Below are 27,682 nucleotides of genomic sequence, written 5' to 3' on the forward strand. Positions count from 1 at the left end.
GGAGAGTGCGTGTAGGAGTTTATGAGTTAATAAGAAAAATAGGGATGAGAGAAAATAGGGGAATAGATAAAATAGAAGAGTGCATATGAGTTAATAAAATTTGGTTCGGTGAAAAGATTGTTTTGAGGTGGATTCCGTTTCAGACTTTGAGAGTGTAAGTTTTCCAACCTTTTTTTGGTTTTGTTTTTTCCCTGCATCAATTGATATCAGAGCGATTGATTTGGGGTGGATTCTTTTTAAGACTTTGAGAGAGTGTACGATCTCTCAACTTTTTCTTGGTTTTATTTTCTCTATGCATCAATTGGTATCAAAGGTTCTTTGTTTTATTTTGGTAATGATGCCTTTAATAAAGGCATCTCTTGAAAGGTTACATTTGTAGATTATAATTGTGGTTGTTGACTTAGGAAGTTCAATTTATTTATAGTTGTGTTTGTTAACTTGGGAAGTTTAAGCCCTAATAGAGAAAGTAGAAAAACTCATGCCTTTAATTGATAGAGTAGAAGAGAAGTTCGTTCAGCTTTAGAGTGAATAGAATTTGGAAGGTAACCTTGGAGATCAAGGCAATGAAGATGAAGGAGGTGATTTTCATTTTTTTCCTATTAAAAACAATATTCATCATTATTCCTATAAAAAACGAGGTGATTTTCATCTTTTTCCTATTAAAAACAATATTCATCATTATTCCTATAAAAACCGAGGTGATTTTCATCTTTTTCCTATTAAAAACAATATTCATCATTATTCCTATAAAAAACGATATCAAAAACGATATTCTTGAGATCAAGTTTCCTATCTATGTTAAAAATCATGTGGAAAATCTTCTATGGAAAATCTTATACTAGAGAAGAGGATTTTGAGAATATCAAGTTTCCTATGTCAAAATTCATGTGGAAAATCTTATATCAGAGAAAGGAGGATTTTGAGGACAATGTCAATCACAATTTTGTGGAAAATTCTATCGCATGTGGAAAATCTTATATTAGAGAAGGATAGGACAATGTCAATCACAATTTTGTGGAAAATCCTATCTTAGAGAAGGTGTTGGATTTTGAAAACAATGTCAATCACAATTTCAAATTTTGAAGACAATGTCAATCACAAGCTCGCTCACAAATGATGAAAGGATGGTTGAGTTCGAAATATTTGCATTAATCCCTTGTTCTTCATATTTTGATCCTTTGACGTATGAAAACCATTGATATTTTTAGAGCCAAAGGAGAAAAAGGTAAAAGAAGGATGGAGGATTGGATTTTTAATTTGGATTTTTTACGTACTTTAATTAAAGGTTATATTTTGGTTTGGGGATTTTTAATTAAAGGTTATATTTTGGTTTGGGCATTTTTAAGAATTATGTGAGTTTAGATTATTAGAGTTATTTTAATTATTCTTTTGTTTTTGTTTATTAGGGTTATTTTAATTATTCTTTTTGATAATTAGGAGCTCATGAATGAGCATGAATTTATATTGCGTTTATCTTGTATCGGGTTAGTTAATTTGGAATTAATTTGTATTGTGTTTATCTTGTATGATGTTAGTTAATTTGGAATTAGTATTGTGTTTATCTTGTATGGGGTTAGTTAGTTAGTATTGTGTTTATCTTGTATGGGGTTAGTTAGTTTGGAATTAGTATTGTGTTTATCTTGTATCGGGTTAGTTAGTTTGGAATTAGTATTGTGTTTATATTGTATTGGGTTAGTTAGTTTGGAATTAGCATTGTGTTTATCTTGTATCAGGTTAGTTAGTTTGGAATTAATTTATATTGTGTTTATCTTGCATCGGGGAATGTATCGGGAACCTAAATCTGGAATTTAAATAGAATAAGGTTAAATCCAGAGGGAGTTTTATCATCTTTTCATAGGTGGGTATTATTGTGTTTATCTTGTATGGATTGTTAGTTTGTATAGATTGAGTTAGTTAGATTGGAATTAGTTAGTTTGGAATGTAAATAGATGGGTTAGTTAGTTTGGAATTAGTTACTTTAAAATTTAAATAGGAATAGGATAAGTTTAAATCTTTTCAATAATAGGTGGGTTTATCTTGTAGAGTAGGTTAATCCGTTTGGAATTTAAATAGGATAAGGTTAAATCTAAAATGAGTTTTATCATCTTTTCAATAATAGTAGGTGGGTTTATTATTGTGTTTATCTTGTATATAGATTGATTTGGAATTTAAATAGGATAAGGTTAAATCTAAAAGGAGTTTTATCATCTTTTCAATAATAGTAGGTGGGTTTATTATTGTGTTTATCTTGTATATAGATTGAGTTGAGTTAGTTTGTATGGATTGAGTTAGTTAGTTTGGAATGTAAATAGGTGGGTTAGTTAGTTTGGAATTGGTTACTTTGGAATTTAAATAAGATAAGGTTAAATCTTTTCAATAATAGGTAGGTTTATCTTGATAAGGATAAATCTTTTCAATAATAGGTGGGTTTATCTTGTAGGGTTAGTTAGTTTGGAATTAGTTAGTTTGGAATGTAAATAGGTGGGTCAGTGTCACACCCCAAGAAGTTACAATACTGATATTCCTAAGATGTGACAGTCAAAACATATATACATCTCTTGATAGGACAAATTTACAGTGGCGAATTCTTACATGGTAGCAAAAGAAAGTTTAATCACAACTACAATATCTTTCAAGGTTGATCTTGACGAGCACTCAAAATGAAACCGCAGTTATCCTGAAAAAATGTTTACCATAGTTTGATGAGTTTGGCTACTCAGTAAGTGATCATCATAATCCTAAAAATAATCATGGTTGAAAGATATCAATATTTTCAAAAAGGAGATCTATTAACAGAAATACATTAACAGTTTCACTTTCAATAAATACATAATTAAGTATAATCCGAATAATTGAAATGCATATAACACTTTAACGGCTGTGCATAATTCAAAAGATTTCACAAAATTACCCTACTGGATCTCAAATAGGTCACCTATATACCCCATCAGCGTCCTGATGGGTCCACTTAATCCCTATCGGCGTCCCAAATAGGTCCACTTAATCCCTGCAGGTCCACTTATACCTCACCGGCGTACGTTCACTTAATCCCTACCGGCATCCCGGATAGGTCCAATTATACCTCACCGGCGAACATGATGAGTCCACTTGCATACTTAAATTATTTTTAAATCTCTTTAAACATTCGAAAGCAGCAATATCATGTACTCAACATATCACTGAAATCATTAATATGAATTTCATTGAAACCACTAATAACAGTCACTTGCAATAACATTTCAAAAATAACCAATCAAATATTTTGGGCTCAAATTTAGAAAGGTAGCAGTTCGTAAAGACATTTTAGCATAATTGCCAATTTAATATGTATAGAAAAACTCTTATAGAAATTCAAGAATACAGAATTATCACAATTTATGGGATGTCAATTCACAAATAAACATTTCACAACAATGCTGTAATCAATTGCAAAAATATCAATTTTTAAATAATAAGGCAGTCATTTGCACATGAATTTTACAATGTCTAAATATTCAAAAACAGTAGAAAGAAATATCACAATTTTACTAAAAGCAGAAATATCACATTTATTTCTAATAATTTTACAGTATCTAAAATTTTCTAACAATAGACAAGAAAAATAAATAAGTTTATTTCTAATAATTTACAGCATTCAAAATTTCTAACATAGATAAAATATCACAAATTTTATTAAAAAGGTTATGTTTCAAAATAATGAGGTCCAAAAAGATTATTTTTCAAAATAATGAGGTCACTTGGGCATAAAATTTATCGCTCCTAAAATTCATGATAATAAGCAGAAATAATTATTTTATTTCATTTTTAAAAGAATGGATTATTTTTCAAGATAATAATGTCACTTACACACAAAACTTATAAAATAAAGATCCTGGACGGAAATATCACTATTTATTAAAAACAGACTATTTTTCAGGAAGATGATGTCACTTACACAAAATATTTGAGAGGGAGCTTCTGATAAAAATTCGGCTAGAGAGAGGAGTTCACTGTATTTCGATCAGAGAGAGAAAGATCTCAAAAGTTTTATAGGGTAGGAGTCCTCACCTCTCCGAATTTAAATTCTAATAACATATTATTTTATTTTTTATTACGTTACAAGTGTGAACATTAACTTACGCTTTAATCGCTTAAAGCCCTAGTCCTTTAGTGGACGGGGCAAGAGCAAATAAGCAATAAAGCTTTTAAACCAAAAGCTTTTAAAAGTAGCGATGGTCCTTAAGGGCCATAATGTTCAAGAATCATCATGTATTAAAAGTTTCTTTTTTTTTTTTTTTCTTTTTTTTTTGAAAGTTTAGGATTGTTACAGTTAGTTAGTTTGGAATTAGGTAGTTTAGAATTTAAATAAGATAAAGTTAAATCTAAAGGGAGTTTTATCTGAGAGGAATTTTGATTGTGTTTATCTCCTATAATAGGATAGGGTAAGGTTAAATGGAAAGGGCGTTTTATGGTAAATTTATATTGTGTTTGTCTTGTATTAATTAAGGTTAAATGGAAAGGGTGTTTTATTGTAAATTTGTATTGTGTTTGTCTTGTATTAGTTAGTTTAAAATGTAAATAGGATAAGGTTAAACTAGATTAAATTTAAGGGGAGTTTTATCTTTTCAATAATAGGTTGGATAGAAAACGTGGGAAGCTTTTGGATAAGCAAATCTTATGGGATGTATCCTTAAAGAAAGGAAGAAAAAAAAGCAAATCTTATGGGATGTATCCTTAAAGAAAGGATCCTAAAGAAAAGAAGAAAACAAAGCAAATCTTATGGGAGGGGATGTATAGTTAAAGAAGGAAAAAATAGAGAGAGAGAAAATAGGGGGATAGATAAAATAGGAGAGTGCGTGTTTTTTTTTTTGCTTGTCTTTTCTTTTTTCATTTGAGGTTTCCTTTTAGTCTAGTTAAAGGGATGTTTCCTTTTAGTCTATTTAAAAGGAGGTTTCCCTTTAGTCTATTTAAAAGAAGGTTTCCCTTTGTTGTAAATCAAAGTGAATGAGTTAATAAAATAGGTTTCCTAAATCAAAGTGAATGAGTTAATAAAATTTGCTCTCGTGAAAATTATTTTGGGGTGGATTCCCTTGCAAACCTTGAGAGATTTTTTTTTTTTGAGGTGAATCAATTGATATATCTTTTTCAATATCAATTGATGCAGGGAGAAAATAAAACCACAAGAAAAAAAAAATCTCAAAATAAAACCACAAAAAAAAAAAAGAAAAAAAAGAAAAAACACGCACTCTCCTATTTTATCTATCTCCCTATCCATATTTTTTCTCTTTTTAACTTTAGAGGTTGAGAGCATATAGGTCTGCAAGTAGACTAAAAAAGAAAAGATAAGTACAAAGAAAAACTCCTATGCGCACTCTCCTATTTTATCTATCTCCCTATCCAAATTTTTCCTTTCTTTAACTTTAGAGGTTGAGAGAATATAGGTCTGCAAGGTAATCCACCCCAAAACAATTCTCTTTACTAGACCAAATTTTATTAACCCACGCACTCAGATTTACAAAAAAGAGAAACCTCCCTTTAAACTACAAAACAAAATATAAGCAAAAAAACTCCTGCACACAGTCTCCCATTTTATTTATCCCCTTATTTTTCCCTCTTTAACTTTACATCCTAAAAGATTATTTATCCTCCTATTTTTTTCTCTTTAACTTTACATCTTAAAAGATTTGTTCCCGGCGTTTTATTTAAACCTTCTCATCTAAATGTTTGTTCCGACGTTTTATCCAAACCTTCTCATCCAAAGCTTCCCACATTTTTATCCAGAACCAACTTATTATTGAAAAGATAAAACTCCATTTAGATTTAACTTTATCTTATTTAGGTTTTAAATTAACTTAACTCAATCGATACGTGATTATCTCTTGACTATACTTGAACAAAAAAATAACTAAAATAACTTATCCCCACAATATAACCCTTAATTAAAATAAGGGTCATTCCATGACATCAATCTCCTATTATTGAAGAAAACTCGTCCTTGAGTTTTGAAGAGGACTAAGATGAGTTATACATCAAATCCGCATCTTTCTTTTGCTTCTTCTCCGAGGGATTAATGCAAATATCTTGAACTCAGCCATCATTTAAGTGAATAACATTGTTTTCAAAATTGTGATTGACATTTTCTATAAATAACATTGTTTTCAAAATTATGATTGACATTGTCCTCAAAATCCAATGCCTTATTTGAGATAAGATTTTCCACATGATTTTCGACATTGATGGGAAACTTGATCTCAAGAATATCATTTTTGATAGGAATGATGATATTAGAAATATCGTTTTTAATAGGAACAAGATGAAAGTCACCTCCTTCACCGTCATTGTCTTCTTCTCCAACGTTACTCTCCAAATTCCTTTCACACTGACTTGTTCTCCAAATTTACTCTCCAAATCCCTTTCACACTGAAGCTGAACAAACTTATGGGTGAGCTCTTCTACTATATCACTAAAGGCATGAGTTTTTCTACTTTCTCCACTAGGGTTTGAACTTTTTGAGTCATCAACCACAACTATAATATTTCGAGGGATGCCTCTATTGAAGCCATCGTAACCCGCTATGATACCAATTGATGCAAAGAGAAAATAAAACAAAAAAAATAACAATAAAAACTAATTGATGCAGGGAGAGAATAAAACAAAAAAAATAACAATAAAAGAAATAAGGTTGAGAGAAAATACCAAATCTACAAAAAAACAATATATTCACAAGACCAAATTTTATTAACTCATTCACTCTGATTTACAAAGAAGGGAAACTTCCCTTTAAATAAACCAAAGGGAAACCTCCATTTAAATAGACTAAAAAAAAGAAAAGATAAGAAAAAGAAAAACTTCTACTCGCACTCTCATATTTTATCTGTTCCATTATTTTCTCTCATCCCTATTTTTCCTCTCTTTAACTTTACGTCTCAAAAGATTTGCTTCTCACGTTTTAACCAAACCTTTTCATCCAAACATCCAAAGCTTCCCACGTTTTTATCTAAAATCAACCTACCGAAAAAATAAAATTCCTTTTACATTTAACGTTATCCTATTTACATTCTGAACTAACTAACCCAATAGATAAAAGATAAACACAATATAAACTCATACTCTCTTAATTATCACTGATTATTCCTAAACAAAAGAATAATTAAAATAAACCTAATAATCTAAACTCACATAATTATTAAAAATCCCCAAAATATAACCTTTAATTAAAGTACGTTAAAAAGTTCAGATTAGGTCATTCCATGATTGCATCAAGAAGTATGCGCATCTCAAAAATCCATTGGAAAATAATGTTATGATGTTGGTAAATCCTTTAATTGATTATCTCGACTCTCGAGATGTATAGATAGAGAGAGAGAGAGAGATTTCAACAGTACGTCTTATGATACATTATTTTGGTCTAAGAAGGGTGAGGACTTTAAACTTTCCCGCAACCCGTCCCAAACCCGGGAATAGGAGGTGGGTTGACATAGGTAGGCAGCCGATATAAAACTTTACCACGTGTTATCATAAATTTAGAACCTATGCCCTTAATATAGAAGAATAAAGGAGCAAGTTAATTAATAATTTTATAAAGAAATGTATACAAATAGACTATTTATTTTTTATACAAGGAGATCACAATCATCATTGACCTAGACTTGGAATAGGGTGGTTGATGATGTGTTATTGTTTAGGTACAAAGTTAAAAAAATTCTCGAATGTCATGAAACACTTTCATCGATTGAATTTCACAGACAATGGTTAACAATGATTGTGAGCTTTTGCACTAAAAAATAAATGATCTTGAAGCATAAAGTCTTTGAAAATATATACAATAAGAACATTTACTTTTGATACATGAAGGTCACAATTATCATTGACCCATATTTGAAATAAGGTGGTTGTTGATGTGTCATTGTTTAGGTCCAAAACAATGAGATGGTTCTCGAGTATTGTGATACATTTAAATCTATTGGATTTCACATCTATTGGTTAAAAATAATTGTAACATCCATGTACAAAAAATAAATAGTTTCACACTATACAATTAAATAGTACATATTCATTGAGTTATTGGACACGGTCTCTATGAGTCTATATAGATATGAGTCACCTCTTAAAAATATTTTTTTGAGATGGATTTTTGGATTTAATTTTTTAGGAGATATAATCCCTAACATGGAGATCCTGAATATGAAAAAATAAACAAAATTTTAAAATTAAAAATAATAATTGTATGAAGAAAACATTTGGACTGTTAGTTTCAGTTGTTTTTAGACGGACCACCTATTTATATCCATCTTTAAGATGTATGCTTTATACCTCGGGAACCACAAATGTAGAAATGCAGCCTCCGCCGCATGAAACAATTTTCCTTGAGTATTTTGATAAACTTCTAAAAGAAAAAGAGGCAATGTAATAGGGCCGTATCCTTCCTCAATATGTTAGGACTGACATTATATTCCCATTTCATGAAAATAAATTTTAACAAAGAAATCGCACATGACTTTTTTTTTATCTCTCTTTTTCCTTGAATGTATCAATTGCTTTTTCGAAAAATTTCAAAATACCCACAAGAGATGAGATTAACTATTTAACATTCTGATCATTTGAACCCATTTCAACTTAAGATTATTATTTTTTATAGTATTTTAAAATTAAAATGTTCATATCTCGCAGATAATTTGATATATTTCCCCTTTTTTCTCATTCAAAAGCCATTTTCAAATGCGTACTCAAAATAATATTAAAAAATGAAAATTACAAAAAACTCCAATACTACAATTTCTATGCAATTTACCCCTAACCTAACTTTTTCTCCCATATTTTTTTACTCAAAAAAACTTTCGATGCAAATACCCACCAAGGAAAAAGTTCATTTCTTTAGACAAAAATGCTTTTTTTGTAGACAAAAATTATTTTGGCTAGATTTGACTCTGACTTTGGACCGCAGTAGCACATTATTGTAGCCCACCAAAACATTGCCCGAGTGCACAAGTGTCGGACTGCACTAAGACAACTACTTGAAATTGAGTACTGCGGTACGCCCCGTACATAGCGCCGGATCCCTGGAATCCAATAACATCTATGGTTGGACCCCTTTACAACTGCCGGACCGCCCTTTGTAACTGTCAGACCCATCTTACAAAATACTGTAGCTCTATTGCCGGACACTACTGTACGTAGTGCCAGAGGCCTATTGCCGGACTACACTTACACAGTATTGGAGCGTATTGCCGGACCGTACTTACACTACCGAAGCCCTTGGTGGTATAGAAGAGAGAGGGGCATAGGTAAAGTAAACGTAAGGGAGGGTAGTTTAGGTATTTTTTTATGTTTGGATTGGTGGTATTTGCCTAAAAAGTATATTTCGAGAAAAAAAGTGGTAGAAAAGATTAGTTTGGAGATAAACTAGCCTTTTGGTTGTTTTTTTTGTTTTTGTAATTTTTCCCATTAAAAAACCTCTTTCGTTGAACATCGACATAGGCAAGAGTTTCTATTTCTTGGCAATATTCACAAAAAAGAAGAAAAAGAAGAAGTTTTCTATTTCTTGGCTTGCCGGCAGAAAGAGGACAATTTTGGGCTTTAAAGTATCTCAAAAAGATCTGTTTTCGTTGAACATCGACATAGGCAAGAGTTTCTATTTCTCGGCAATATTCACAAAAAAAAAGAAGAAGAAGAAGAAGTTTTCTATTAGTTGGCTTGCCGGCGCAGAAAGAGGACAATTTTGGGCCTTAAAGTATCAGAAAAAGATCTGTTTTCGTTGAACATCGACGTAGGCAAGAGTTTCTATTTCTTGGCAATATTCACAAAAAAACAACAAGAAGAAGAAGTTTTCCATTTCTTGGCTTCCCGGCAGAAAGAGGACAATTTTGGGCTTTAAAATATCTCAAAAAGATCTGTAATGGGACCACTACAAGATACGCAAAATGACCTCCTTCTTCGTTTATTATTTCTTGAAAGTAAACACCAATTCGAAAAAGAAAGAAAATGATTCATAATTTCGACCCTATTTTAACTACCAAAACTGAGTATAAATATACAATATGAACAATTACTTTTTAATTAACAGATAAGATAAAATAGATATTAAATTATGAGCAAAATACAAAATACACCCTAAAATGGGTTATCCAAGCAACTTACCACCACCCCAATTTCTTTCACACTTTTTTTTCCCAAAGAAACTTTCTTCCCAAAAACCCCCAACCCAAAAGTAATATAAAATAAAATTAAAATACCTTTGTTTCTTTTCACACGGTCTTCTCTCTTCTGTTTCTTTTCACACGGCCTTCGGCTCCGGCAATGGAGGATTGCGCTCCGGCAGTCCTAATGCGCATTCCGACAGTCACAATGTGCGCTCCGAGAGTGCTTTGTCTGACCCGTATTGCTTTGGCATACTGATAACTGTGCTCCGGCAGTGATACTACATGCTCTGGCAGTTCGCTCTGGCACTGAAAATACACACTCCGGCAGTGCTTCTTGACATTCCGTTTCGGCAGTTGTATATTGCATTTCGGCACTACTCTATTTGAGATCGTGAATTGATATGGTTTGTATGGGAAGGGTATTTCTGCCAAAAAAAAGTAAAGATTTTTGACCTTGGCGGTTTTTGCGAGGTAAGATTGTTTTGAGGGACAAAAGTGTGAAAAAAGATTAAGGTGGGGTAAATTGCATAGGTAGCTCATTTTATGGTCCATTTTGTAATTTTCTTTCAATTCTTGGTCCCACGTTCCATTGAATCACTAATAAATCACTCTGTTTTTTTTAAAAAAGCTAATAAATCAGTTTCAAGCTTCATCACAACTGGGCGTGTAATCGTCTGTGTTTCCTCTCTGCCATCATTGTTCCACGGCTACAATGGCTTTCGAAAATGTCCCACGTATGAAGCTAGGAAGCCAGGGATTAGAGGTGAAGCCTGCGCTAATTTGTTATTATTAGCCCTTAAAAATTCCACAGCAATTAACAGAAGAAGAGACCCAATTCATTTTTGTGACTCATGGTTTTGATTTTTCCAGTATACCCTTGAGTCTTGAGTAATACTTGATAGTCGTGTTCATGGATTTTTTTATTAGCTCTTCAATTTTCCAGCAAAAAAAAAAAAAACCATTCTATTTTTGTAACTCATAGTTACAATGCACCAGTAAAATCTTACAGGAATTTTTGTGGACTGTGTCCGAAACATGTTGATCCTTAGTAGTCGGCTCATTGATTTAAGTACGGAATTCTTTTCTTATATTTTAGAGGGCCACAACCTCTTTTTTTGCAAGTAAACTATGATTATTCCGTACTTTTTTGTGGATACTCTGAAATATGAGAAGCAATCGAATCATTTATGAAGAATTGGGGATTTTTGTGTGGTTTTCATTGAGTAATCTTGAAACTCCCTCTTATTTTGGTGAGGCCCATTTGAAAATGTGGCTTATCCATTTCTCATCTGCAATTAGGGTAGCAATATAGCTCCTCGTAATATGCTTAATTGATGAATTCTTATTGCAATAGCCAGAAAAGGGAAAATTCTTCTTGCCATTTTTCATCTTATATTGGTTGCATGTTATGTGTATGCTTATCTTCTTGTACCTCTTTGCATTTTCTCATCTTTGTCTGGTGTTCTTTTTTCACCATGTGCATGCTATGCAATTTTGAACCTTCCTTCTTTTCAAGCCTCCTACTTAGCATTTCCTTTATATCAGCCACTTACAGGAATTGGCAAAATTCTTTTTTCTTTCAGGTCTCCAGATTGGGTTTTGGTTGTACTAGTTTGACTGGAGCTTACAGTGCCCCTTTACCAGAGGAAGATGGAATTGCAGTCATAAAATATGCTTTTGAGAGAGGCATTACATTTTTTGATACTTCGGATAGATATGGAACTAACTCCTCGAATGAAGTCTTAGTTGGAAAGGTATGATTCGTATGAACAATAGACTATTTTTCTTTTGATTTGTCATATTGTTTGCTGTTATGAACTGCTCTAATGTGCCTCATGACTGGACACAAGAAGAGAAAATGCGGGCCCTGTTTTGGAATTAAACTTAACCTTGGAAAAATGAATAACAACACCTCAACATGTAATGCATTGGAATTCATTCAAAGACTTAGTTCTATATCAAGTGCGTAAGATACTTTTATCGGTACGCGAGCTTGTATTGTGAAGGGCAAACTTTGCACTCTCAAATCTCAACACCCATATGAATCTTCTAAAAATAATGCTTTTCACAGTGTTAAAAGTTGATTGCTTCAAATTCCATAAAAAAAAAAAAAAGTTGATTGCTTCAAAAAGAAACTAATTGTAGGTGAACTTTTCCTTATAGATTAATTTGTTGAGAGAGTTGGTGTATTGGTTACTACTTGCTAGCCTTCAATGATTTTTGTTATTTTTTGGAATTTTAGGCAGACCATCCCCACCTGTAGTGAGGTAAGTGGGATAAGGTGTGAGATGAACTTGATAAATATTACTAATAAGAAAATGAACTTGGTAAACAATGATACAGGGTGAGTATGTTGAGCTTCTGCATATGATGCATAAGTTTGAACATGCCTCTTATATGGCTTGAATAGCCATCTAGGCTATTTATAGGAGCTTAGGTTGCACCAGGTAAACTTAGAAGCACTGTTGGTCATCAGGTGACTAAGAAAGGTTTTATGCATAATTTGTATGAATAATAGAATGAATAAGATGGTTCGTGCATTTTAGTAAGTGATAGATAAGTATGAATAGATGAAGTTGCTTATGTAAACTAATCCATTTTCTAATTTTCCTGTTATCTATTCCTGTTTTCATATATTTACTCCTATCTACAGAGTAAATGAGTATTTCAATTAGCAATTGTGGAATTTGGCTTGTATATACTTCACTCACTTGTCCTCAGTTGTTCTTGCTGAAATCTTTTGTCATTTTCTGAGTCTTTTTATATCAATGATGAAAATTGTTTCAGGCATTGAAGCACTTACCTCGAGATAAAGTACAATTAGCAACAAAATTTGGTATATACATGATTACAGAAACAGAGCTCGTGGCTAAGGGTACACCAGAATATGTTCACCAATGCTGTGAAGCCAGCCTTAAACGCCTTGATGTGGATTATATTGATCTTTACTATCAACACAGGGTGGATACATCAGTGCCCATAGAGGAAACTGTGAGCAATTGTCATTCCATTTAATTCAAAATTTTATGGGCCAGTTGATTATTACGGATCTTCTTTTTCCTAGAATGGTGTTCATGATACTAGGAATTTATCAAGAATGTGTAGTCTACTCTCTATCTCTCTCTCTATATACACACACACATGTACATACTATACATACTTATATTTATGTATATATGTGTGTATGAATTGAAAGAAGTTTGAAGAGTAAAGGCTTTAGGACTAGACGGTATCCCGATAGAGGTTTGGAAGTGCATGAGGGAGACCGGTATTGACTTGCTGACCAAGCTAGCGGACCGGGTTTCATGTACCTGACCCCAAATAGTTGAGAAAAGGCTTTGATGATGATGATGATGTATGTATGTGGGAGATGAGCATATGATCCTAAACAAAAAAATTGTGGGACCGCAATCTCCGCCATCAATGGCCTACCACAGGTGGTGAATATGATCCATAACTGGGTAAAAAATATGCCAGTGTCCCTAGAGGGAGATTATGGATCATCTCTGTAATTCATGGTTGGCCTGGATATTAGGTCCCCCACATTATATGTCAGATCGACTGTCATAAAATCATTTCCCTATATATTGATGTGTGTGTACGTAGGTATTATATACATGTTTATATACTTGTACAGTTTTATGCGTCCATCTATAAACATTCTTGACTGCTATCCCAATGAAATAATGTAGATTGGGGAACTTAAAAAGTTGGTGGAAGAGGGAAAAGTTAAGTATATTGGGTTGTCTGAAGCTAGTGTGGATACCATAAGGCGTGCACATGCTGTGCACCCAATCACGGCTGTACAACTCGAGTGGTCCTTATGGTCTCGTGATATTGAAGATGAGATAATCCCTTTATGCAGGTCTGTTCTTTGTTGTATTTATATGCAGACAATTTTCTTTTATACTTGTAGGGAAGAAATTAGTATGCATTTTATGTATGCGTTATTTTTTGGTTGAATATTTAGCTATGCATATTTGGTGGGTGCATTGCATGGACTATGGGTGGTGATGCATTCCACATGACAGGTTATGCTGTTCCATATGACAGGTTATGCAATAATATTAGGACATGATTATTTATGCAATCCTATACGAGGCAGTATGTCTCATTGTTGTTAGCACATGGTCTTTAATATCAAACTCTACAAATGACTTTTTTTGTGGTGGATAGTGCTGTGGTTTTGATAGCTTGAAGCATTTGCATCCCAAAAATTTATTGGCAGCTGAATAGCTAATGATGAATTTTAGTGCAGTTTGTCGACTGATTCATTCCTTCTTGCGAATAAATTTTACTTTGCCTGAAATACGTTCTCAACTTTCATGAAGTATGTATTTCAGATCTCAAGAATGCATTTTTGCTCTCCATCTAAAGATGTGTTAGTTAATATGGGGTAAACATGCCAATATTACCCATTTTGGCTCATACTATTTGAAAATTATATTGTTTGCCAGTTAAATCTTTAATATTATTAAATCACATGTTTAAGCCCATATTATGGTCCTACATCTGCAGCTTCCCCAGATTTCTGCACTTCCATTGTTTTTCTTACATTTTTAACGTAATTTTTCCTCTATGCATTGCTAGAGTCTGTGCTGTCTCTGTTCTTTTACCGCTATTGCTTATGGGCATTAAAATGCTTGTATGCTATACTAAAGAGTATATGGAAATTTATCAAAACACACCTGATAAGATTCACTATTTAACATTTCACTCATTCCCGTTGTCATGCTTTCAGAAAGCCCATCAAGGAGCACATCACAGGGGCTAAAAAATTGATGGAGGAGCAATTTCCAATTTTGCATGATCATCAAAACTAAAGTGGTATTTAGTAAAACCGTCCATGTGAGATATTGATATTGTAATACCAAACCCCTACGTGCGCAAATTTTCTTCCCATGGGAGTAGAACTTAAATTTTCTCCTTAGGCGAATGACCTAATTAAGAGGAATCCCTTGATATCAAATTTCACGATCCACTTTAGAATAGCCATATGAGAATCATCATCATTATCATTCGAGACTTATCCCAACAGCCATACCAGTATACTTTTTTTTTTAAGTACTTAACTAGGTCTAACTTGGACCTGATGCAGACCCGACTTGACTAGGTCTAACTTGGACCCGATGCAGACCCGACTTGACTAGGTCTAACTTGGACCTGGATGTGGATGGGTTCCATGTCATTTAGACCTAGACCCGACCCACTGTGCACATTGGGTCCTAGTCTGGAAATATAAAACAAAAAAAGTATTTTGTATATTTTATAACATATTAGTTAATATTATTTAACTTATATAGTTATGTAATTCATATTTATGAATACTGGGTCGGCTTAAGGTGAAGTTAGATCTCGCAGCACAACGCCCCTCATTATTGTGGGAGCTAGTAGCGAGCACGTGCATATATAGTACACACATGCATAGGCATGTGATATATGAACTCATAATAGCAACACTTATCAATTTAATTTCTCGGTCTGGTACCCAATCCTCACTAAATTGGCATTTAAATGAGCTATACAGCATTTAAAGTTCATCTTAGTATCTCAATATATAAACAAGACAAACTCCTCATACATGATGGTTCTCTTAAGAACCTAATTTCATGGCTAGTTAAGAAATACTACGGTCGAATTAACCCGAACCTGAACGAATAGGGTCCAAGCCGGACCCAGACGTGGACCTGACCTGCCGGTTCCAACACCTGGAACCAGACCCCACTCGGGTCAACCCACCGGCTGGCGGATCGACCCAACCCAATTGCCACCCCTAGGTCTGTGTGCAATCTTGAGGCGTAATTTTTTTTTTTTTTTTACACAACTCCAAGCTGCATATTGAGGTTCGCTTACTCTTTTTAGAATGGTTGCAAAGTCATGTCACATCCCCAAAATTCACGATCCTAAAAATACTTCTAGCTAGGCTTTTGCGCAAGAGAGCAAATTTACATTGGAGCATGTAATCTTTTCAGGACTACTTCGGTTTTAATGGATGGGCAAAATTGAAAATTGTCACTTGAACAATTAAATAATGGGTAAAATGTAAATTAGTGCATTTCGTGGGAGTGGTTTGATGAATTCCCAAAAATACAAATATGTGCTTACATGCTTTGTGACATTTCAATTGCAGGAAACTTGGTATTGGGATAGTGCCCTATAGCCCTCTTGGTCGTGGCTTCTTTGCTGGGAAGGCAGTTTTGGAAAGTCTGCCTAAAGAAAGTAGTTTGGTATGACCTTGCTTCTGGCTTAGTACTTCCTTTTAAATATATATTTAGCATTTTGTTAACTATTATACAGAGAAAAGTTGAGAAATTGCCAAACCATCAAGCACCCCTCCTCTCCCCTTCCCCTTCAGAACAAAAACTATATGCCTATCAGCATTTTGTGTTGGGTATCTTCTACATTTGCTTGAATATGTACTCAGATTCTACTTTAATTTAAAACACTTTTGCCTTAACAGGCAGCTCATCCAAGGTTCAAGGGAGAAAACCTTGAAAAGAACAAGATCCTATACACGCGCATTGCAAACTTGGCTACTAAATATGATTGTACCCCTGGTCAACTGGCTCTTGCATGGGTTCTGTATCAAGGCAATGATGTGGCTCCTATCCCAGGTAGTCCATACTCAGGTTCTTATACTTTTGCCGATGTTTATCAGTCTCTCAGATGATACCAATGCTAGCATACTGGATTCTCAACTGCAATATGTGGCTCTGATCTAACTTGCAGCTTATTGTAATATACACTGAGCTTGGTGCATTTGTGTGCCCATCCTTCAAAACCCCAGTGAAAATGAAATGCATCATATGAAGTATTAGATGGAAAGTGAGAGTGAGAAAGGAAAGTGGGGATATGGTGGAAAGATGCAATGAAGAGAGATGGACGGAGAGAATTTAGGATGAAGGGAGGAAAGAAAAATAGATCTGCAAGATATTTCTTCTTAAAATTCTCTTGAAATGTTTTCTTCATAAATTTTCCTCTCCTTTTTCCTCTCTCGATGCCACAACTTGCCCTCCTTCCCCAAGATTTTTTCCCTCCTACATGCTCTTTCTCTCTCTCACACACACACATACATGTGCTTGCGTGTACTTGCTCACTTCTCATTATGCATTGCATTGAGATGGGCAGCTACCTCTTATACAACTATATCTCATTATTTTTTTGTTTTTTTTGGGTAATTCAGTGACGATGACAGGCCTCGACCCGTTTTTCAATTAGTTAGTAGTTTTTGAAGATGTCAGTGGGAATGGAAGCCACAACTGAGATATAAGGTGTACTAGCACCACGACCTCGGCCTTTTTCCTACTATATCTCATTATTACACATTACATGCTTGTGATTCGGCCTAAAAATGAGACTGGTTTTCATTTTATGTCCCTTTTCTTTTGCTTTATGGTCCACCCAATGGGTCACTTATAATGCGATTATCTTCATTGCATTTGGGTGCATTATCCAGGGACAAGTAAGGTTAAAAACCTCAATGAGAACCTTGGGTCCTGGAAGTTGAAGCTCTCCGAGGCTGATATCAAAGAAATTGCATATTCTGTGCCCATTGATGAAGTTGCGGGCTCCCGATCCTGGACTCTTATACCGGATTCCCTTTGGATGTCTGCAGATACCCCTCCAAAACGATAACTGTTTGCGTGCTCAATGGTTCAAGATAGGGGTGGGTCCGGTCCGGCTGGATCAAGACCCAACCCGAAGTGTATTCGGGTCCAAGCTTTGGACCCGGACCCAACCTGTTGGGTCCAAAAGTTGGACCCATACTCCTACCCATCGGGTGTGGTAAGGTCCCTCACTATGAGCTTTTTTTTTTTACCTTTTTTTTCTATATTATTGGCAACGAAAGTCACAATCACCTGCCATTAGATTGCAAACATTTGTTGTTTAATAGTTAAAGATGACTACGAGTTCTTATTGTATATGATCCTTAATACACCCAAACAAATTGAGTTGAAGTATTTTATCTCTAACAATTTAAGGGTATAGGGCGGGTCCAACCGGACTCAGACACGGACATGAATAGTGTTTAGGTCTAGGTTTTGGACCCGGACTCGACCTGTCGGGTCCAAATGTTGGACCCATATCCAGACCTGTGTAGGGTATTCCTAACAGGTCTTGGGTCCATTGCCACCCTTAGTTCAAGACTTTGTTTCTCATCGCTTGATTTTTTGATAGTTGTGATGTTTACTCAAATAATAATATAACATTCTTTGATTACTATTAATATGATATTATAGTATTGTTATTTTATAGTAATTAATAATAATAATAATAATAACAATAATAACAATAATAATAATAATAATAATAATAAAGGGTGTGGTTTCTATAAGGTTGCAACCTCAAATGATCCAATTAAGATGCACTTCCAAAAAATCATTAGGTTTATCGTAAAATCTATTTTCATATCTAATTATAAAATTTTAAACTTCGAAAAAGGTTAAAATCACGTAGATCTATAAACATATGAAAAATTTGAGAATGGATAGTCTAAATAATATGTTGCAAGATGTGTGATTTTTGGGACTCAAAATCTTTTTTTTTTGTCATATTCATACATTTCAATGTCGAGATGATCAATTAGATAGGTTTTCAACATTAAAACAATCTTTTCCGATGGATTTTTGAAGTGCATCTTTACTTCTACATTTTAAAGTTGCAAACTTATATAAAATTTTTCCTAATAATATATATCATCATTATCATTATCATCAAAACTTTATCCCAATTAATTGGGATCAACTAATTATTTACTCTTATAATAATTATATAATAATATAATATTTGTTATGGGTGTGGTTTCTATAAGGTTGCAACTTTAAATTATCCTATTAAGGTGTACCTCCAAATTTTATCATAATATGTAATTTTGATGTAAAAAAATCTTAAGATTATCTCAAAATCTATTTTCATATCTAATTATAAAATTTTAAACTTCAAAAATAGTTAAAATCAAGTAGATCTATAAACATATTAAAATCTTGAAAATTGACGGTCTAGATAATGTGTGTAAGATGCAGTACTATTTGCATTGAAAATCTTTTTTTTAAAATCTTTTTTTTTTTGTCTTTTTTCATATTCTTATATATCGATATTAAGATGATCAATTAGGTGGTTTTTTAGCATTAAAACAACATTTTTCGATGGATTTTTTCGGTGCATCTGGGAATCTACATTTTAAGGTTGCAACTTTATATAAATTTTTTTCATATTTTATTGCTATTAATATAATAATATAATATAAAAAATATCATAATAAAATATAAATAATTTAATTGTAATATAGTATGATATTTATATATTAAGATAATAGCATTTTATTATAATAAAAATATATTTAAGTGATCACTTTTTCAATAATATTAACGGTAACAACAATAACATTATATTTGTACGTTTAACTTTTGATTTCAAAGATTTGGCTTAAAATAAAGAAACAGGACTCCCCACCGAAACATATTTATGTCCAAATAGGTCATTTGGGCTGTTTCCATGGAAATGTGACTCGAGGAGTTCTAGGGAACGGCCTTGAAAGGGGGTATTTTGTTCTGCTCGTTTGGCACACTTTCTCATACCATTTTCTGCAAATTTCCAAATAGCATAATAGAGTACTCGTCCCTTTTTTTACTCATTTTTCTTTTTTTCTCTCTCTTAGCAATATCAGAGGTGTTTACAATGGACCTTTGTTACGATTACATAGAACTTCGAAGCATTGAAAATTAGACATTTTATTTTTTTATATCCGAAAGATAAATTGCTTTTTATATACACACCTATTGCTTTATCAAAAAAAGGGCAGATATCACTTTTGAAAAAGCGCATTGCACGTCTAAAACCATAAAATGACCTCTATCGGATTTTTAAACAAATCAAATGGCATGACGGAGATTTTGATAGAATTATTCATTGTATATTTTATAGACTTATTCATTGCAATATTTTTCCTTTTTTTGAAAACATTGATTTCATTTCTTTTCTTAGAAAATAATCGCTGGCGAGGTAAGAAATGAGCTTGCGCAAATTTAAGGTCCCAAAAACACCCCTACCATCAATTAGAAGTATTAAGTGCCTGTCGATCCGACTTGGAGTCGACCTAAGATCTAGCTGGACCAGCCCCCACCCGTTCCCATGTCTAGTCTAAGCCATTGGACGCGCAGCAAGCCGTTAGCTTAGGTGTGTTCTGGCTTGGGTCTAGATTTAGGAAACATATATATTATTATATATCTTTATATTATATATTTTACACTCGAGTAATTCAACGTCGACCCAGCCCAATAAAATTGGGGAGAGCATCTAACTCACCTTCATTTCCTGATTTAGATTAAGGTCGTTTGAAATTCATTGGGTCTCATATTTGAGTAAGCAACGGGTTGGTTGCCACACATTGCCAATAAATAAAACTATTAGAGCTTTTGTAATCTTTAGTCTAAAATATTTGCCCTTTTTCCAAAAATATATGCATGAATAGCACCATCCATCCTCATTTGAGAGAGATCGCACGCCCGCACACACAAACATCCGAGTGTATCAGATCAATCGATCTGCACACACATTCATCCAATAATATTATTTTTTTGAACGGCATTCATCTAATAATATTTCAAACACGATATTTCTATATATTTAAACAATTCAATGCATCAAGGAACTACATTTGCACGAGAGCCCCTCCCTTTAAATACTCAGTAAAGACCAAAGCCACTAAGCCCAACATGGCAAATCGGCCATTCCATATCTCAGCCTCAGGGTTCATGATACCATTCTTCTTAGACTCCACATCTACACCCTTCAAGAGTGGTATGAGAGAGGCCAAGGTTAGGACCGCGCTGGACCCCACAAACCACCATAGGCCTCCACTGGCCAACTGGGATGCCACATCATTGCCTCGTGCAAGCTCAACTCCCAGCGCGGACACAAATCCCACCATCGCGAGCCGGCCATTGATCCTCTCGGGGCCGGGTCCACTGAAGGCTAGGATGTCTGTGAAGTTGGGGCTAACCTGGTATTAGTGAGATAATTAGCGGTTAGGCACATTTCAAGTCCTAGGATCCATGTCTACATGCGAGTCCTAGGACTCATAGAAACCATATAGTATTAGTATAGACATGTGAGTCCTAGGACTCAGAGAAGCTATCTACCATTATCTATAGGAAAACGCATGATTACATAAGCGATCTGAAAAGTGTAGTGCATCGTAGGTGTTCTATCTAAAAACAGTAGAAGAACTTAATGGTCCAAATATATTTTTATTAGAATTATTATTTTTAGTTTTTAAAATTAATTTTTTTTTTCATATTCATGATCTCCATGTTAGAGATTATATGTCTTTAAAAATTATGTCAAAAAATATATCTCAAAAATAGATTTATTAATAAGCCCGCATTTCTACATATGCGGACTTGGCCGCATAGAAACCGGGTCCTTATCTATACTAAGCTACAATTAAGAACACGAAAGTAAGATCGTTAGAGTGTGGTCCTTATTAAGGATCACCCTACAAGTGGTAGTTTGATATAATTTACCTATCTATGTTCTTCTAATAAATACATTCATTTGTAATTTAATTGAAAATATAAATCAAGGGTTGCGGACTCCCAGGTAGAGGTGTATAGCTAAGGTGCCCTTGAAAGCTCATCATGGTATATCAGTTTGATGTAAAATGTTATTAGGATTATCTCAAAATCTATTTTTTGTATCTAATTATAAAATTTTAAATTTAAAAAATGGTTAAAATCAAGGAGATCTATAAACATAGGAAAATATTGAAAATGGACTGTGCTGATAATATGTTGTAAAATGCAGTATTTATGACTTAAACTCTTATTATTTTTCATAGTCATACATCTTAACGTCGAGATGATCAATCAAAGGGTTTTTCAACATTAAAACTACCTTCTCCAATGGATTTTGGAGTAGCATCCGTAGGCGTACACTATAAGGTAGCATCCTTGTATAAACTTTTTCCTAAAATAAGATATCAAATAGAGAAATAACCTCTTCCTTCCTTCCTTAACTACTACATCATTATCCAAACAAAAGAACATATATTCAGAACGCGCCCATATAGAGATTTTCTATAATTTTGGCTTCCTTGAAAACCTAATCATTGCTCCCTGAATCTGAAACATTTTATTATTTAGAAAAAAATACGCATTTCTACGATCTTGGTATTGTAACCAATAGAATATCAAGGGATTAGAACTTAGAAGAAAGGAAAGAGAGAATCTATATACGTGGTTTGAGACTCTAGAAGAAGAGATTTAAATGCACGGATTATTGAGGAATAAGCACCTTTTTGGGCGGGGGAGGAGGAGGTGAGGGGTTGTTCTTTGGGGTTGAAGGAGTATCCACAGGTGCTGATTGCTCTTGATTGTCGCTCTGCAAATGCAAGAGATGGATCATCAGGACATTCAATTTAGCTCCGCAACTTGCATTCATGACGTTACTCTGTCGCAGCTTAGCTTCTGACTTTATTCACCAAACTCATATTCATTGCAGCCAATGAAAAAAAAAAAAAAACGAAGTAACATAGCTTAAAAAAAACTAAAATAACTTTAATAAATTAAAACAAGCATCACAAAGTAGAGAAAATATGGGATGCAGAAAACCTGATTTACAGTTTGGAATATTTCAAAAAACACATTGACGAGGAGAGAAAACACACTCATCAATCTGTTCCTAACCATCTAAATCATATATAATATTTCCACATTCTTGAATTTTTTTTATATTGGCTTGCCCCGAGGGCGAGTCCGTGGACTCAACCGAGTCATGTCAATAGTGCAGCAGGTCTACATTTTGAAATCAGGCAACCTCACTATGATAAGTAACGGTAAAGGCTTTGACGCACCTCAGCCGAACACCTCACCATGAGAGAGCGAGCGCGCCTAGATGCGAGACATGTGGCGGATGGGTAGAGGGATCTACGGCTCCCAACGCCTCCTGTTGCGGAGCATGCCACGATAGAATGAAGAGCCGATGCCGCGGCCATTTTCGACCCCCAAGGGCAGACTCGTAACTAACTCGAACTTTTCTAAACAACAAACTCAGAGACAGTTTCTGATGAAGAATGAAGGGTGAGGAATTCCTGAGGCTCTCGAAACCTAGGAAGAAGATGGAGTAATGGGAGTTATATATAAATAGGACAAGGCAAAGGCAAAGGCCATGGCAATGGCAATGGAGAAAGGGAGTGAATGGTTCGTGCGAGACCACGCCACTTAAATCTGAGGTCCACCAGATGGATTTAGTGCTGTCTTGTTTGGAGCCACATTGCTGAGGTCCTTGTCGTGGTCTGCTTTGGAACCATAGAATTGGGAAGAGAGAGAAAGAGGAGTAGAGAGAGAGGAGGGTCTAGAGAGAGAAAACTCTCCAGACGATTCTGCTTTTGAGTTCCGGACCAATAATTCGTATCACGTGATGTGCACTTTTGGATTGATGGAGAGATCTCGCCTCGCTGGGCGATTGCAAGCCCATTAGACTTGCGTCTTCGATCTTTAATTATAAAATTTAAAGCTTTAAAAATACAAGTCGATTTATGAAAACTTGAAAATTTTATAAATTGACAGTTGAATATGCATTACAATATGTATTATTCTCATAATTTTGAAATCTATTTTTTTCTCCTTTCCATGCATTTTGATGTTTCGATGATCAAATATTCTCAAATTGATCTATTCTCGACATCAATATACATGGATATGAGAAAAACATGAATTTCAAGTTTTGAAATTAATGCATCTTGTAATGTATTTTTAGACCATCAATTTTCAAGATGTTTATATTTTTATAAATCTTCTCGATCGACATTATTTTTTAAGATTTAAATTTTATAATTAAAAATAAGAATATATTTTAAAGCTATCGCAAATATTTCTAGTATTGAAACCACATTTAACTAATGATGCCCCAACCCCATTCCTAACCGGCCTGGCCACCCCATAGGCCCTTGGGCTATACCCAATCACCGGCTAAGTTAACGTGCGGGTTAAAGCTTCGGGGTTGAGCTCGGGCTAGCGTGGCCCAAATTTTTTTTAAGCATATATCATATTTGGGCAATGATTTTATGCAACGGTTGTAATATAATGCAACAACATTCAAAAACTATGTTATAGCCATGTGTTTGATCCAAAATTTGAAATATACATTCTTTTTATTCTAATGAATGATCACAAAAAAGGAAAATTTGAAAACGAAGGTATTGTTTTTGCCCAATTAGCATAGGCCATCCATTTTGATAATATCCTTAGATCTAAGCTTTAAAAGGATTTTTTCTTTTGCAATTTTTTTAGATGGATTTATTATCATTAGATGAACAATGTTAAAAAAAAAAAAAAAAAGATTTCGAGTTTGTAAAGACTAAGATATTGAAATTCACCAAATGAATGGTCTAGATTAGTTGTTGGAGGGGACTCATTTGACCATATCTAGGGTCCAAATTGAACTTTTTTTTTAAGAGGATTGATTATTGTGACGAAGAGAGTGTGTGTGTAAAATTTTGGGTCATACAAATACCACAAACATGATTTTTTAAAAGTGTGGTTGCATCATACTATGATACAAATGTCGCATGAAATCACTGCCATATTTATAATATAAATTTCTTTATATGTGCCCAAGCCTGACCTCCTCTTGTTCGGTCTAGAAGGGTGCAGCCTCTTATCTTAACACTGAATCTAGGGCCAGTCCTCCTCGATTTTATTGGTCTAAGCTTGGTTTAGGCCTTGTTATGATGAATTCAAGCTTGTCGTGCTTGGTCCAAGCCTGGGCCTACCCCTACAATGTTTTGTGCTACGTTTGGCTCAAGGAAAGCCGGGTCCAAACCTGCCCGTTAATAACCCTAGAGCGTGACTCCAGAGTGCCAGTGACCATTCTTGCAACACACATTGCTTTCTGTTTTTTTCTTCTTTTTTTTTTGTAATGTTAAATCTCATTAGGGTGTGGTTTAAACGATCCAATTAAGTCGCACTTTCGAATTTTTATCGTAACATATAATTTTGGTGTAAAAAATTATTAGAATTATCTGAAAATCTATTTTCATATCTAATTATAAAATTTTTAAACTAGACAAATGGTTAAAATCAAGTACATCTATAAACATATGAAAATCTTGAAAATGGACGGTCGGGATAATATGTTGCAAGATGAACTCTTTTTGGGACTCGATTTTTATTTTTATTTTCCACATTCATACATCTGGATATCAAGATAAGCATAATGTTTTTCAACATTAAAACAACATTTTCCCATAGATTTTTGAGGTGCATATTTAATTCTACATTTTAAGGTTACAACTTTATATAAACTTTTTCCATCTCATTAACTAATTAAAATAATGTACAGCGAAGGAACAACATAATTATAAGCAAAAAAACCAAGAAGAGCACCTAAACAATCAAATTAAGGCACACCTCAAAAATTAACTACAAGAGATTGCTTCTATGGAGAAAAACCCTCAATTTGATCATCTCGACGCCAAGATGTATGGACATGAGAAAAATAGATTTCAAGTTTTGAAAATAATGCATCTTGTAATGTATTATCTAAACCGTTAATTTTCAAGATTTTCAAGTGTTCATATATCTGCTTGATCTACACTATGTTTAAATATTTAAATTTTATATTTAGAGATGAAAAGAAACTTTTAGGCCATCACAAAGGTTTCTGATAATGAAACAATATGTTTTGGCACTATTTAAAAGTGCATCTTATTTTGATTATTTAGGGCCTCAACCTAATACAAACCACACCCGTAGGCAAGCACTCCCATTTTAGTGAAAGATGAGCCCTCCGTAAAGCATGGCGGAGCCCTTAAAAAACACAATCGATTTCGATTGTTAAAGATAAGTATTACTGAGATTAAGTTCTATTAGATAGATAATTAGCCTAGGATAAAGTTGGGATCAAGATAATTTTATATGTCAAGGGATATCTAGTTGGAGTCCTAGGGCCAGTAGGATTAAAATAAGGGTCTACATTGTCCTACTAAATGAGTAGTGATCGGTGAGGTGAGAGAGATGGGTTTTAGAAAGAGAGAGACGTGAGGTAATATGCCGGGGTTTGAGAGTAGAGTTTTGGGTCAAGAGAGTAGAGTGTCCAAGGTCCTTGGGCCTAAAAGGAAATTGGAGAGAGAGAGAGAGTGCAATGGCCTATCGAAGCTAAATATTTTTAAAATAAAACGTTATCTTTCCACCCAATTTTTTCATATGTGTGCACATCACGTCGTACTTGTCAACACTTTAATATTTTTTTTTTGTTAACATAAACACAGGCACCTATTAATAAGACAAAAAGTTACAAATAATACATGAGGCAAAAGGAATCGCTCCAAAAAAAATTAACTACCAAAGAAAGACAATTAACTCCCCCCTTGGCTAAACTTAAACGCCTAAACCTTCCGTGCATATTTTTAATATGGTATCAGTGCTAGCTTCTTAAGACTTGGGACTTGGTGAATAGATGCTACTTCTTCTTTACAACGTTTTATAGTTGATAATTTATTGCCAATAAAAGAAAAAAAAAAAAAGGGAGAAAAGAAATATTGTTATGTCGACATCAAGTGCTATTGTTTCCGAAATTTCCATAAAATAATAGAGATCGAACAATGTGGTTGAGGAGTTATTTGTTAAAGCAAGATCCATGGATGGAACTGAACCAAGATCAACTGCTCATGATGGGTTGTGCCATAAAAGAAATAAAATGGCAACGCTCTTTATGCAATTCAGATATCATGTGGGCCAAATATGTTCTTCCATATGAGGAAGGTAAAAACAATGAAAGAAGCCCAGGGTCGGTTAAACAGGACGAGCGAGGCTACTGAGGCATTCTTACTCGCCATCTTTACGGGCATGTAAGCAAGGTAATGACTCCGTCACATATTTTTCTAAAATAGTGAAATATCTTTGTGAAGGAATCGGTGTTAAGATGGAGAATAACACCCGAGTTGCCATTATCTTTAAAAATTTAAAGACATTTTTAATGCAATGGGGGTGATGATAAAAAATCCAAATCATCCATAAAAGAAGCCATAAGCATTACTTAAAAGAAGGTAATTGGAGTCGAACAATTACACCTCAAAAAAGTGCAAAACCATAATGAGGCGCTTTGTTTGCTGATTCTCACGGGAGGTCTTGTGGTTGAGGAAGATATTATTGTTCAAGAAGGCCCCCGAATAATTAAGATTCCCAGTCACAATCTCACAATAATGAGCAAAAGTGAGTCTCGCAAAGCCCCCAAATCAAAGAAAGGTTCATAATACACTTGTAGAAAGATAAAAAATATAAATTGTTGACATAAGCAAGAAAATTATATTATCAAAGAAATATAGAGGGAGGAAAAAGAAGCTTAGGAAGATAATAAGTACTTTGTGTTAGTTTTAGGCAAGAGAGCAAAGACCAATAATGGTACATAGATTCAATATTGTTCAAGTCATATGACCCCAAAACGTGATCTCTTCACTACTAAAGAATCCTCGTGTGACATGCTAGGAGTCTTTGATAGGGGGGATCGTACTACCCTGGAAGCAAATGAAATTGTTACGCTGCAAAGGGTTCTTAACTCATTAG

At 34.0% G+C, this 27,682-nt stretch overlaps 2 protein-coding genes across 7 annotated transcripts; one reads left to right on the top strand and one right to left on the bottom strand.

Annotated features, from left to right (window-relative positions):
- The first annotated feature begins 10,628 nt into the window (after window positions 1-10,628).
- On the top strand, window positions 10,629-18,040 carry LOC18429591 (putative aldo-keto reductase 1). Of its 5 annotated transcripts, XR_966512.3 has the most exons (8): window positions 10,629-10,881; window positions 11,702-11,872; window positions 12,906-13,109; window positions 13,811-13,983; window positions 16,249-16,345; window positions 16,579-16,732; window positions 17,302-17,389; window positions 17,575-18,040. XR_966512.3 is itself a non-coding variant. In XM_020664122.2 (7 exons), the coding sequence occupies exons 1-7, from the start codon at window positions 10,831-10,833 to the stop codon at window positions 17,334-17,336; spliced, it is 885 nt and encodes a 294-aa protein (XP_020519781.1). In that variant the 5' UTR covers window positions 10,629-10,830; the 3' UTR covers window positions 17,337-18,040. The 5 variants fall into 5 exon arrangements, 4 of the variants coding, with proteins under 4 accessions (XP_020519781.1, XP_006838939.1, XP_088717838.1 ...); XM_020664122.2 differs by having other exon boundaries at window positions 17,302-18,040; XM_006838876.4 differs by lacking the exon at window positions 17,302-17,389.
- Window positions 18,041-19,752: 1,712 nt separating this feature from the next.
- Window positions 19,753-23,226, bottom strand: ELIP1 (Chlorophyll A-B binding family protein). Of its 2 annotated transcripts, none has more exons than XM_020664570.2 (3): window positions 22,990-23,226; window positions 22,413-22,499; window positions 19,753-21,120 (listed from the first exon to the last, which is right to left on the bottom strand). In XM_020664570.2, exons 1-3 carry the CDS (start codon window positions 23,110-23,112, stop codon window positions 20,770-20,772), a joined length of 561 nt encoding a protein of 186 aa, XP_020520229.1. In that variant the 5' UTR covers window positions 23,113-23,226; the 3' UTR covers window positions 19,753-20,769. The 2 variants fall into 2 exon arrangements, with proteins under 2 accessions (XP_020520229.1, XP_006838940.1); XM_006838877.4 differs by having other exon boundaries at window positions 22,972-23,226.
- Window positions 23,227-27,682: the final 4,456 nt, after the last annotated feature.

The sequence above is a fragment of the Amborella trichopoda genome, chromosome 3, assembly GCF_054954075.1.
Source record: "Amborella trichopoda isolate Santa Cruz 75 chromosome 3, AtrichopodaSantaCruz75HAP2 v2.0, whole genome shotgun sequence".
NCBI lineage: Eukaryota > Viridiplantae > Streptophyta > Magnoliopsida > Amborellales > Amborellaceae > Amborella > Amborella trichopoda.